The sequence below is a fragment of the Rhizophagus irregularis genome, chromosome 10 (genome assembly GCF_026210795.1).
Source record: "Rhizophagus irregularis chromosome 10, complete sequence".
NCBI classification, from domain to species: domain Eukaryota; kingdom Fungi; phylum Glomeromycota; class Glomeromycetes; order Glomerales; family Glomeraceae; genus Rhizophagus; species Rhizophagus irregularis.
In genome coordinates this window covers 903596-917602 of record NC_089438.1, presented here as the reverse complement: position 1 = coordinate 917602, position 14007 = coordinate 903596, and the positions used below count along the sequence as shown (strand labels likewise).

The 14007-nt window shown below is 26.4% G+C and overlaps 3 protein-coding genes across 3 annotated transcripts; all 3 read left to right on the top strand.

Annotated features, from left to right (window-relative positions):
• Positions 1-375: 375 nt before the first annotated feature.
• Positions 376-2299, top strand: OCT59_001735 (uncharacterized protein; the record flags this gene model as incomplete). The annotated part of the gene is made up of 5 exons (XM_066144037.1): positions 376-400; positions 489-685; positions 1074-1275; positions 1362-1499; positions 1593-2299. The coding sequence occupies 5 exons, from the start codon at positions 376-378 to the stop codon at positions 2297-2299; spliced, it is 1269 nt and encodes a 422-aa protein (XP_065995239.1).
• Positions 2300-4498: 2199 nt separating this feature from the next.
• On the top strand, positions 4499-5752 carry OCT59_001734 (uncharacterized protein; the record flags this gene model as incomplete). Its single annotated transcript, XM_025313401.2, has 3 exons — positions 4499-4509; positions 4597-4967; positions 5076-5752. 3 exons carry the CDS (start codon positions 4499-4501, stop codon positions 5750-5752), a joined length of 1059 nt encoding a protein of 352 aa, XP_025187375.2.
• Positions 5753-8059: 2307 nt separating this feature from the next.
• OCT59_001733 (uncharacterized protein) lies at positions 8060-9475 on the top strand (the record flags this gene model as incomplete). Its single annotated transcript, XM_066144036.1, has 3 exons — positions 8060-8386; positions 8494-9169; positions 9252-9475. 3 exons carry the CDS (start codon positions 8060-8062, stop codon positions 9473-9475), a joined length of 1227 nt encoding a protein of 408 aa, XP_065995238.1.
• Between the last annotated feature and the right edge of the window lie 4532 nt (positions 9476-14007).

Sequence of the window (14007 nt, the reverse complement as noted above, 5' to 3'; positions counted from 1 at the left end):
CTTACTGTATCTGTGTCTTACATGAGCACAACAATATAAATTAACTGTCATAATTACAATATACAAATTATTATAGTATTATTAATCTAAATAATAAAATATAGAGTTAAAGTTATATCATTATGACTTAAAATTAGACATGTAGATAATTAAAGAGAAACCTCATTATTTTTAATTGCCTTCTATTCTTCATGTCAATAATAGAAATAATGTGTCAGATTGACAAGTAAATTTGCATTGATGTATCAATCTGAATCAAGAACTTTTCTTTTATTTAAAAGCCCTCTAAAATTTTTCTGAAACTCTCAAAATAAATAATTTCTGAAACTTCAAATTAAAATACTCACTTTTTTAAATAAATTGAAATTAATCAACATGAATTCATATCCTGGCCAAGATAGTAAGTTTAATAATAAACAATATTTTATTTTATAGTAATTCTTTTTTTCTTATTTAGCATGTTTACTAACTAAATCTTTGACTTTTAGCTCTCATCTCTTATTTAAAAAAGCAAAACAATAAATCATATCGTGGGTTCTTAATTCTACATAAAAATATTGTTGTTGCCTCAGTAACTTCGGATCTCAAGTGGAATGATCTTGACAATGCTTGGGCTGGTAATTATATAAGAGAAGCAGAAAAGATTTTTGTGGATCAACAAGTTATTAACACATTAAAAGAAAAGGTGTGTATTTTTTTTATTTTGCAAGGATGGGGTAACTCTTAAGACGAGCCGTACGGGAGATTGACCAGTTGATATCAAGTTTGAACATATACCATTATGTGTCCACATGTGATGATGATTCAGTTTAGCTGGATTTGAACATACGTTGGGGAATGAGTTATATGTAAAGATGACAAGATTGCTGAGTTAATCAAACAATAAGCCTTGGCTTCTGAGAATTACTGTTTGGAGACGCTTGGTAACCACTCCATAGCTCGATATTCAGGCATCCTGTCTTTGTCGTTGGTAAAAGTCTGTTAATTTTGGAGGAGAAATTGACTATGTACCTTCTTTTACTACTAAATAAAAAGTTTACACACTGCTAATAATGCTTTCTTACTAATGATAGCTAAATATAGAACGCTTGGAGTATAAGAAGGAATTCAAATCATTTTGGAAAATCGTAATCCAAGAAAATCATGAAAAAGAGAATTTAACACCTAAAACTAAATTACTCACTGAAGATCTTCCTCAATCTTCTCAAGTTGATCACAAAAAAATCAAGAGTATTAAAAAAAATGATGATGATAATACATCTAATTTACTTATTGGTAAGTCATATTATCATTAAATCATCTCAATAATTTTTATATTTATATTATTTACCAATTTATATATTCAAATATTAATTTATTAGAACTTAAAGAGAAGCAAAACCAAAATGAGGATCATTATTTATCAAAGCAAAATGAAAATCCTAAAGTAAATCACAAAAAAATTAATAAGATCATTAAAAGAAATAATGAAGAAGTTACAGATGATGATCCATTTATTAGTAAGTCTTATTATCATTAAATTGCATTACTTTTAGCATTAAATGGCACTACTTTTTTATATGATTCATTAACTTATTATATTAATTTATTAGACCTTAAAAAGAGACAAAGACAAAATGAAGATTATATTGGTTTGGCATATAAAGATCTTGTTTCAGGTAATATCATCAGCTTCATTAAACTTCTAAAGGAAACATTATTAACAAGGTTACGAAGGTCATTATATTCAGCAAATGAATCAGTTCTTCAAGTAACTATAGAACTTCTTTTGCCATCAAAATATCGTGTTCCTGAACTTTGCTTAATAATGAATACTGCAGTGAATAAGGGATACGGTAAATTTGGTTTCCTTGATGTTTTTGTCCTTGGAGAATGCTATACTAATATTGAATTAAAATATATTCCACTAACTGGGTTAGTGAGTAATACTGATGGAAAATATTTTGATGCAAATGAATTGGGAGAATTAGATAAAGTAATTGAAAGAGAAGATGAAGATATATTGTTAAGAAGACAATATAGATATTTTGATAAAAAATCTAATAAATATATTCGCACAACTATAAATGATATATTAAACAATGGAGCAAAGCAATTAGAAAGGTACATGAGAATAATTGCAAAAGGACAGGCAAATAAATATTCCACAGGAGTATGTGATGAACGAATTAAGATAATTAATTCAAATCCTAATAAGTTGATAGGATTTGTTATTGTAGTAATAGGATTTCGTCGAATAATATGGAGATCCGTTGATGAAAAATTAACTACTAATTATAGATATATTAAGATTAATTAATTTTTATAAAAAAAATATAATATTCTATTTAATATCATATTTTTTAATAATTTTTAACTTTCTTTTTAATTTACCTTAATTATACATATACAAAAAAATTCTCCCCACTTAATTTATATTTAGATTAAATTTATTATATTTGATTATATACTGCTTTAAATATTTTTTTTTCATTAAAACATTTAGTATATAAAGAATCTTTCCACTCATTATTTTCAGGGATTCATTTTTAGATTATTACGTTTAATTATTATATCTTACCTTTAAAATTATTATTATTATTTTAATACTTATACAAAACTTTTCCTCACTCATTATTTTCAGCATCTTACTTTAAAATTATTATTTTTCTTAAACATTTTTAAATTATTTTTTTAAAAAAAAAAAATTATTACAAATATTTAGCTATATATATCAAAAGCAATAGTAATAATTTACTAATAAATAAATTTACTTTGAAAAATAAAATAAGTAATTTGATCAGATAGTCTCCATTTCAATTTTCTCGTTCATCTCGAACGTTTCGAGGGTCACATAACGTCTAAGGTTTTTCATCATACCCTGTAACCCGTATGTCATAACCTTGAAAATTTGAACTTAATCAGAAAAAAACCTTTAGGAACTAGTTATTGGATTTTTCGTTGTGATATTGTATTACCAGAATTAACTGTCAAAATTTATTAATTACTCTGCATATTTTCGCCGGATTTATCTGTTTCCTCAACACATTTTTGGTGATTAAGTCAAAAACAATAGATAGATTGTAAGAATGGTAATCATATATAAGATGATATTAAAATATTAAAAACCATTTTTCATACATACAGTCATAGTCTTTCTTCACGAGGGGTGTAAAACCTTATCATAATATATTAAATACTTGACTTTACACGTCGATACACAGACTGGATTGATTTCCATCAAAAATAATAAAAGTTCTTTTGATAGGAATCTTTAGACAATCTCAAGTATCAATAATCAATAAAGTTTATAGATTGGATAAATTAATCTATTGAAAGAAAAATTATAAATGTTCCGAATAAATTAAATTGTTAAATTTTTTCTGGAAGTATCAAATAACTGACTCATACTCTTTATGGTAATAAGCTACATGAATATTTCTTTATCACGTAAATTCAAATTTGCATATGATTTTTTACGTCATATAAGAGTTAACTTTCATTCAATAAAATACTTTGTTCCACAAGATTTATTAACAATGACAAGCGTTATTTAAAAATTTTAAATTAGTTATAAACACGCTTCCATAAAATTTATTTAAAATTATAGTATGTATAATTAGAGTATGTATCAAAAAGTTGTTTTTTAACATTTACTAAATAAAAAATTTACAATTTACAAAATTAATTATAGCAACAAGAAATCGTATCTAGTAATACACTTTAGGAAAATTATTAAATTCGCCAAACCAAAAATTATTAATTTAAATTTGAGAACATGTCAACTTTTTAATCAACTATAACGTATATAACAATTTGACACGACGCTGATACAAAAAAGAATATTTACAATATTTACAATATTTACAATAAATAATTTGAAATTATTAAAGCGTAAAAAATTGAATACTATTATATTTTTCTCTAATAAGTGATATTATTACTCAACATATTCAATTAATTTACATTACGAATTTTTAATTTAATGTTACACGGTGATATGGTAATAATTCCGCAGTCTTGGTGAAAAAATTTTTTTATTCAGATGATCTGCACGGGGATAATTATTATTCTGAAAAAAATACGATAAAATAATTTACTAAAAAATTTAGCGTAATTTAATTCGTAAATCATTTAGTTGATTAATTATAGTTCAAATATGTCTCCTTTTTTTTAGAAACGAATGAATTCAAAATAAACATGTTTTACGTTTTAGTCGCTTTACGTAAATTTTTTTTTTTGTGGCGCTAGCTGATTTATTCAATATCATTACACGGATTCGTCATCATTACATCATTGTGCATTTAAAGTTAAATACGATCCTTGGACACAAAAATTTATATAAAATTGAAATGGCTTTAATGTTCCATTCCGGTCTTTCAAAAGACCTTTCCTTAATATTAAATGATTCTGATGATTTTAACGTTATTATTCAAGTTGGTGAACGAGTGAATGAATTATGATAAAAAATAACATGATCATATTTAATAAACCAAATATTTCTCCTACTGTTTTTGAAATGATTTTGAAGTAAGTACATTATCATATGACTGTTGAAGTTGATAATCATTTATCATTTATTTATTTATTTAAATTTACGTAACTTTACTTTTTAAGATATATTTATACGGGTGAACTTAACTTGATAAATAAACCAGGTGAAGATATTCTTGGGCTTTTAGTCGCTTCTGATGAGTTACTTCTTGAAGAATTATTTAATTACTCTCAAAATTGTTTATCTTATTTAATTAAAGAAAAACAATCATGGTTTCAACAAAATTTCGTTCACGTTCTTAATACGATCTCTAAACTTGCAAATTGTGAAAAATTGCAAGAATATTGTATTGAATCAATTTGTATGGACTTACAATCACTTATTACTTTAAAAGGTTTTTCCAAATTAGACAAAGATATTCTTTATTATTTACTTGAACGAGATGACTTGCAAGTTGAAGAAACTGTTATTTGGGATTATCTGATTAAATGGGGTATCGAACAAGCTGATTTGGATAACAATAGAGCCAATTGGGATCATGAGGAATATGAAGCGTTAAAGAAAACTTTGATTTGATTAATTCCTCTTGTTCGATTTATAGAATTTAATCCTTCCGAATTTTTTGATAAAGTTTATCCTTATAAGCCAATTTTTCCCAAACATATTTATGATGATGTTGTAAGTTCTTTTAACAAAGGTGGGACGTTATCGACAAATATTCCATATTTATCACCTGGAAAAATAAAAATTAAATCAAAAATCATCAAACCAGGACTTGCAAATATAATTAATAATTGGATCAATAAAAAAAGTGCAAAATTTGTTCATATTATTAAAGATGATCCATTATATAATTTACAAAAATTTGATCTTATTTATCGTGGTAGTCGTGATGGGATTAGTAATGATTCATTTAAAGAAAAATGTAAAGGTCAAGTAGCAAGTTTAGTTTTAATTAAAGTTAAAAATTCGGAAAAGATTTTTGGTGGTTATAGTTCTATTGGTTTTAATACCATTAGTAATGATCTTTTAAATTTTAGTTATAATGATAAATTTTTATTTTATTATTCAACTGATAATTTTATTTTTTCTTTTGAAAATAGTGAAGATACTAGTAATATGAAAATGAGTCTTGTAATAAATTATTCTAAAGCTGTATTAGATTATGATCATTCTGGTTTTAATTTCGGTCGAGGTTCTTTATTTATGAAAGATCAAAAATTATATGTTAATAATTGTTATGTTTATATAAATTTGTACAAAGAATTATACATATAATATTGTTAATAAACTTTGAGAAATTTAACCATTTGTGCAATATTGAATACCCTGAAAATTTTGTGATGTAAATAACATTATTAAATTATCTTTTTATGTATTTTACTATATATATGATATATTGGTTAAAAATAAAATTTAAATTGTTATATTTAATAAAAAGTAAATTGCTAAAGCTCACAGGCGGTGATGGTCACCGTACCAGCATTAAGATGTATTTTCGACCGGAATTAAAAACCTAATAAAATAATGGCCGGAATCACATCATAATTTCATCATCGGTAACCATCACCACCGGTGATTTTAGCAATACCCTAATAAAAAATCATGATTATAAATTAACCAGAATTAAAATTAGATAATATCATCTGGTGATAATTTATTCTATGTATTTCCAAACATTTTAGATGTCTTCATGAGTAAAGATGAAATCTAGAGTACAATGACTTAAATTGTCTTAAGGAGCAAGAAACATTTAAATAAGAAAACAGCACATAACTAAAGAAATAGAAAGTGAAATAACTAATGAAACTCAATTTGAAGCAAACCTTTAAATGATAGTTATTGCTGTTATTGCTCATTCAGGTAGGTAAGGTCATGATGATAGTTTAATAATAATATATAAATAAAAGTATAGAATGAAATTGGTTTTCTTTGTGAAATAAAATAGTTTAAATATCTATACTGAAGCTTTGATACTAAAACTTATTAAATTAATTAATTTAATATCAAAAGAATTTGATATTTAGCCATTAACAAAAAATATCAGACTGTCAGAATTATCATGATCCTAATAGGCTGACCAATGATATATATCAGTATCTTATAAAAGTATTAAACAAATTCACTGTCAAACCACCCGCCATAATGATTAATTTTTTTTAAGCAAAAAATATTTTGTTTGATTCTTTATCTCAAAAAAATCAGAAATTTTGGAATAAAAATTACCTAATTTGAGAATTTTAAATTAACTACTATCAACTACACATGTTAAAAAAAATTTAATGAAAAAGCAACATTGATAGTTTAAAATATTTTACACTAATGTTAATTGATCAAAGATAGAAATGATGATGATAAGTTTGCATGGTTTCTTCAATAATCAAAAGAATTAAAAGAAACTTTAGGTGTAAACAAAAGTTTTAACAATGAACTTTTCTATACTATCTCAATAGACATAATAGGATGGCTAATTGGGTTACGCATCATAATTTCTTTTTACTTATCAGTTATAACCCAAGACTAGGAAAACGGAAACCGTTAAAGTCCTCCAGACTTTTTGGTATTTGTGTGATGAACATGAGTGCAACTAAATTATACAACATTAATATATTCCAGGGCTCGCATTAAAAAAGGAAATGAAAGTGTTGTTTGTGACGGGATAAAATGAAACAAGGGATAAAATTATTTTTTTTTTAATTAAAACTTTATTAGTATTGGCAAAAATTACAACGTAATTAATACCAAAATCAACCTGAGTAAATACATTGGATCAATAAAGTATCATCTAATACAAAATTTGAAGCTATACTATAAAAACTTAACTAAATTGGATATCGCCTATTATAGTACTAAAAATACTCTATTTAGTATTTACTAACATGTTTATTATTTACGTTCAAGTAACACCATTTATCACAATTTCTTTATCTTTACCTTTAGATCCTTCTGCTTTATCACTAATATCTTTAACCCTTTCACTAAAAATCTCATTTTAATTTGTTAAATTCTTCAACCTTATCATTCCTACATATCACACGTCGAACCCGTTATACCATCTGTCGTTTCGTAAAATTGTTCGTCTTCTTACAGATCAAAATTTTTGTTTGACGTCTTCTGTGACATACTACTCTAAGTTCTCCGTGTTTTAAAAGTTCCGTTTTTATCATTTTTATCTATTATTTCGTCTCGTTTTATAATTTGAAGTCCTGCTCCCAAATCATCTTCCATCGCTGATTTATATATGGTTCATGGCTTTCATCAGGACCAAGAAATATATATATAAAAGGGTCAGGTTTGGGTTTTTGGGTAGAAGGTATTCTTTTCATAGTCATTCTCTTTAAAAAGCGCTACCTACGTCATTAGGTATAAAGGAAAGAATTAATAATCCTTTTAGTCAGAGATGATGACATATATTTTACTAAGACAGAGCAACAATTTTTCATATTGAGTTCAAAATTATATTCATTTCATCACATTTCATCAAAATTATTACTATTAAGATTGTGTGACTATAAATGATATAAAAGTTTAAATTAGCTTAATTTTTTACTTTACATATCTTACATCTCATTAAAAACAAATAAAATGCCTTGTCAACTTCCCGCTGATTGTCTCATTGATATATTTGAAAATTTATATGATGATAAAAATACTTTATATTCATGTCTATTAGTTAATAGTCTTTATTGTGAAACTGCAGTTAGAATTTTATGGAGGAATGTTTGGAAATTTTACAATGATAATAAGCCATATATATCATTATCAATTATTAATACTTTAATTGCTTGTCTTCCTAAGGAATCAGAAGAAATTTTACATAAGAATGGAATTATTATTGCTGTTCCAATTCAGAAACCTCCATTATTCAATTATGCATCATTCTGCAAAGTTATCTCAATTTATAAAATTGAAGTAATGATTCAACATACACTTAAAAAATATAAAAAGCAAAAATATTGTTATCACAAGAAATATTAAAAATGCTTTTAAATCAAATTAGATCATTAAAAGTTTTGAAGTGTAACAATTCACGTTACGAAGATCTTTATTTATTATCTGAAGCGAAAATCCATTTATCAAACCTTGCAAAATTAAGATGTGATTCAGATATTTGTCCTAAATTTATTTCTCATAATCTGCAATCATTAACTATAAATTTTAGGAATTTATTTTCAAAATGGATAAGAGATTTGATTTCTTCGCAAAATAATTTAAAAATTTTAAAAATCGCAAATCTTCAGTATATTAGTAATTATGAATATAAAGAAATAATCCTTTCATTAACTAAGCATTCTTTAACATTAACAAGGTTAACATTAGTGAATTGTAAAATAACCAAACAATTTATAGCTATGTTCAAAAATTTACAAGAACTCAATTTAGATCAAAATGATACTTTTTATCAATTGCAGAATGCTTATTTTTCACAATTGAAAATTTTAAAGATTGTATATGATAATAGTTATTTTTCAAAAGATAGTATTAAAATATTATTTAAATTTTTGGAAATTAATGGAAATAATTTAACAGTATTATATATATATAATAACTATTATGAACAATCATTAAATTTAGCTTTAGCTAAATATTGTCCAAATCTTAAAATTTTATACACTTATATTAGGGATGAAGAAACATTGAAACTAATACTGAATAATTGTCAATATTTAGAAGTTATTGAATTTTGTTATGATGGTTCGTGAATGGCTTGATAGTAAAATCTTCTTCAAGGTTTTAGCAAATTATTCACAAAAATATTTTAATGGTTTAATTTTAGATTTTTATTCTAGATTGCCAATAGAAGAGCTTTATCAAGATTTAAAGGAATTTTTTATAAACTGGCAAGGTCGTACATCACAAAGATCACTTTCACTGATCTTTGTTATTTCTGAAACTTATTACATTACTAAATCAGCAAAGATAAATATGAAGGATATAAAATTACTTATTGATAAATATAAGAAATTAGGCATTATTAAGAAATTTGAATTAAAAAGATAACAATTCGTAAATTTCTTAATGAAATATAATATATATTAATAGGGTTTTGTTTTTTATCGCACCCGCGATATGTCGCAAGGGCATGCGCCTCCTAATTTTATTGGCGAAAAATTTTTTTGTGGCGCGTCAAATTTCAATTGTAACACGATCTTAAAAAATTTTTTTTTAAAAAATTCTTCGATCTGTTTTGGTTTCTTTGTCCCTACCCTTTAATAAAAACAAACCTTTACATTTCTTTTCTAATTACGTTTTCATTAAAAACATTGTTTATCATGTTTATATTCGATGGTTGGTTTCTTTTTTCTTCTTTTTTGTCTTGTTTTGAAAACTACACTAAAGGTTTTTTTTTCTTTTTTCAGGTCCTTTGCGTTGTGGATTTTGACGTTAATATCATTTGAAAAGAGACTTTTCGTTCTTTAAAGACTCGGTAGGTGAAGTTTAATACACCGTGTTTAATAACCTTAAAAACACTATTAACGATTTTTTTTTACTTTAGATTCTTTCACTTTAGATTCTTTTCACAACGGAAGTTTAATGTCAATTTCGTTACTCTTCCTTCTTCTCATTTGGAAAAAATATTGGTAAGTGTCGGTTATATAGACTATGAACTAATTTAAACGGCCTCTTCAAAGTTTTTGTATATGTATTAACCTCTTGTAAACAATATTAACCAATTTTCTTCTTTTTTTAGGTTCTTTAATTTGATTTCCTTTCTAAAGAAGACCTCTTACTTTCCACTTTGGCGAAGTCTCGGTAGGTGTTATTCAGGTTGTTGGTGTACGCGAAGCTTTTAGAAACAACACTAACAGGTGTTTTTTCTTTTTTTTAGGTTTTTTTTCGTTGTAAAAGCTAAGATTTACCGCCAATTGTGTTTTTTTTCATTTCGGTAGGTGTTATATAGGTTAATGGTGCATGTAATAACCTGTTATAAATGATATTAATGAGTTTTTTTCTTTTTTTAGGTTCTTTCACGTTGTTAAAGCCAAACTTTAAAGCTGATCTCATTTTTAAGGTACCTTTGTTACCTTTCACTTCGGTAGGTGTTATATGGGCTAATGGTGTATGTAATAACCTATTATAAATGATAATATTAATGAGTTTTTTTTCTTTTTTTAGGTTTTTTTCACGTTGTTAAAGCCAAACTTTAAAACTGATCCCATTTCTAAGGTACTTTTGTTACCTTTCACTTCGGTAGGTGTTATATGGGCTAATGGTGTATGTACTATATAGTAGTCTTTAAAATGAATTAATGGTTTTTTTTCTTTTTTAGATTCATACGGATGTAATTCACCCGACAATGATGATACAGCAAGTGTAACAAGTACGACTAGTGAACATGAAAAATGCACATGGAAACTCTGATGTCTTCTATTTTGGAGATAATAAATAGATTAGTGGTGTATGTATATCTTTGGGAAGTATTAGTGAAGATTTAATTAGGAGGCTTAATAAACTTTATTGTCAAATTTAAAGATACTTTAGCATTTGATAACTATCTTAAAATATTACAATTTCGCTTATTATGACCCATATCACCACAATTTCCACATTTATATTGTTTACTATTTACTGAAGTCGTAGCCTTTTCTTTTTCATGGCTTGCTTTAATTCGTTTTGTACCCTTCGGGCGTCCTTTAGACCTGGTTTGTTTATTAGGATTATTGAGAATAAAAGGAAAATTTTCCTTATCAGATTCATCATCTTTTGTATCTTCTAATTCGATATTTTCATTTTGTTCTTCATCTTGTTCTTCATCAACATCTTTTAAGTAATTCTCCAAAATATGTATTATACGTATATCCCTTTTACTAACAGCTTTCATAGTAGCTTTATGTGATAAGCCAGCAATTTTACCATATAATTGTATGTCTGTAAGTTGTTCATGCCGAGTAATAAATTCTTGTGATGTTTTGCAAATTGCAGTTAAAAATGGAACATTATGTTGAGGAATAAGAGGTGTAATCTCATTTTCAAATTTGCTAGCAACTAAAAATTGCTCTTTACTAGGATCTTTATCTCTATAATACCATCGTGAAGGAATAAGTCTTAAATGGAATCTTGCTGCAGGACTACGAAGCATTATTTGAAAATAATGCCTGCAAATAATTCCTCGATTAATAAGAGATAGACAAGAGCAATAATGAGATCCATTTATTAATAAGATAATAAAATGTTTCTCAACAAGTTTGTTTTCAACATTTACAGCCCACATAGATGAAATTTGATCTTTATTAATGTTGGAAATCATACATGCTGCAGTTATTTGACGAGCATCAGATACATCTTCCAAATATTGACCTAATAAGAGATCATACTGCAAACACATGTAATAGCAATGTTAAATCAAGTAAAATACAAACATAATAAGTATACAATTATTATTGTAATATATACTTTATCAAATTCATCAATTACTTCTTGGGTAACTTGTACAGCATTATAAAAAACACACTGACGAATTTCATCTCTTTGAAGTTCTAATATGGCAGGAGGCAAATATTCTTCAAGTTTTTGGTTAATAGAAGTAAACATGAACGCAGCAGTGGAAATCTGAGTAGGCATACAGGGAATAGCAGCTTTCCATAACACAAGTTGATATTTTTTGTTTTCTGCCATTTGTCTTCTCTCTATTACATCCCCAAGTTCACATAAAGAAATATTAGAGTTAAAAATATAACTTTTAATCCATGCATTAATGCTTTCTACAGGAGAAGATGCATGGAGTCCTGCAGTAAATTGGTGACATGTCCAAGGATGAGCCCATGATTCTTTAGTATTATAAAGAGTATTTATCAAATATTGCTGTATTTCAGGATATTGAGTAATTAATTTTCTCCATTCTGATTCAAAGGAAAGTGTGTTTAGTGTATTACGTACAGCATGAAATTTTGTAAAAAACTCTTGAAATTTATTTCCAATTAGTTTTTGAACCTTTTTAATCAAATTTTGGCTAATATGAAAAGTGCAATGCATCGGGTATGTGGTAGGAAATGTAGACCTAATCGCAGCATGTACAGCTGGATCTGCATCTGTCATTATTACTTGTGGATACACATTATTTGTTGCTAAATTGAGTTGTTCAAATGACCATTCATGTGATTCTTTTGTTTCATCAATTAATAATGCTTGTGCAACAAGTCTTACATTCCGATTTTCATCAAGAATAATAAATAAACTTAAAGCCATCTCATACCTATTGGTTTTACAAGTTACATCTTGTACCACAATATCTGAATACCGATACCATAATTCTAACTGAGATGGCGTCATCCAGAATAAATGTGTAAGAGTATTATTATTATCAAATTTGATCGCAACCTTCCACATTGGATTATTTTGTGATAATTCAAGTAATTTCGTATACAATTTAGCTGCATCATTACTATCATCTTTATTTTGTGGACGAAAATGTTGAATTGCTTTATACAAATCATTATCATAAATTATTTGTCCTGGGAACTTTGCTTCAAGATATTGTCTTTGTGTAGCAGCTCCCATTCTGCATTTAATAGTAAGAAATTCAATCTCCTTCATAATTTCAGGAGGTATGTATTTGTTATCTCCAAATTGAATGATATTAGGATTAAGATTATGTGAATGGATATCATGAAGTGTTGTAATATAAACATATTTAAAAGGATTTTTAGAGGTAGGTTCTGATAAATTAATATGCCAAGCACAGCCTAGACGTTTTGTTGTTGTCTCTTTATTGGATTTTGTAACATAATTACCATGATGTTCACATTGTGCAGTACGTCTACGAAAAGTTCCATCAGATTTTTTCTCAACACGACTATATATGATATTAAACCCTTGCTGCTTTGCCCGACTTTCAATAGTTTCAAATGCTTGCTTCCAAGTGGTGAAAGCCTTTCCTTGATACAAAACTGGTTCAGAGTTTTCTTGTTGCATTGTAGTAAACAAAGGTATAAGGTGTGTAAAAAGCAAAAAAAAATAAAGGGACGTACAAAAAAATTAGGTAAACAAATAGTAACTTTTGTGTTACAATCACAATTCATATATTTACTAGCCAATAAAATTAAGCATTGTCCGCACACTAATATTTTCGTTTATTCAGAACTAAAACCAAGTTAATGACATTTATAAAAGCAATAACATATACTATTAGTCCTATCAACACTTTACCGAAAATGAAAAGTCTTTTTTTAACAAGATTTAAAATTAAAATTAAGCTTCTGCAATAAAAGAAGTCTTTTAATATAATATTTACCAACTCTCTATCAAAATAAAAAGACAATACCATCAAGAAAGTAAGAAAAGTAAGGATTAATCATTAATTATTAGACCTTTTCTATATAAGAATTTTATGTGTATGTAATTAATTACTTTATTAAAAAAATTGTTAAGCATCCTGGTTCCTAATTTATATACTTTAATCATTTCCAAAGGCTGTTTCATACACCATTAGCCCATATAACACCTACCGAAGTAAAAAATAACAAAGGTACCAAAAAAATGGAGAAAAAAGGATTTATACCATTTATCCTGGTAGAGCGTTAGAATTTTTCCGC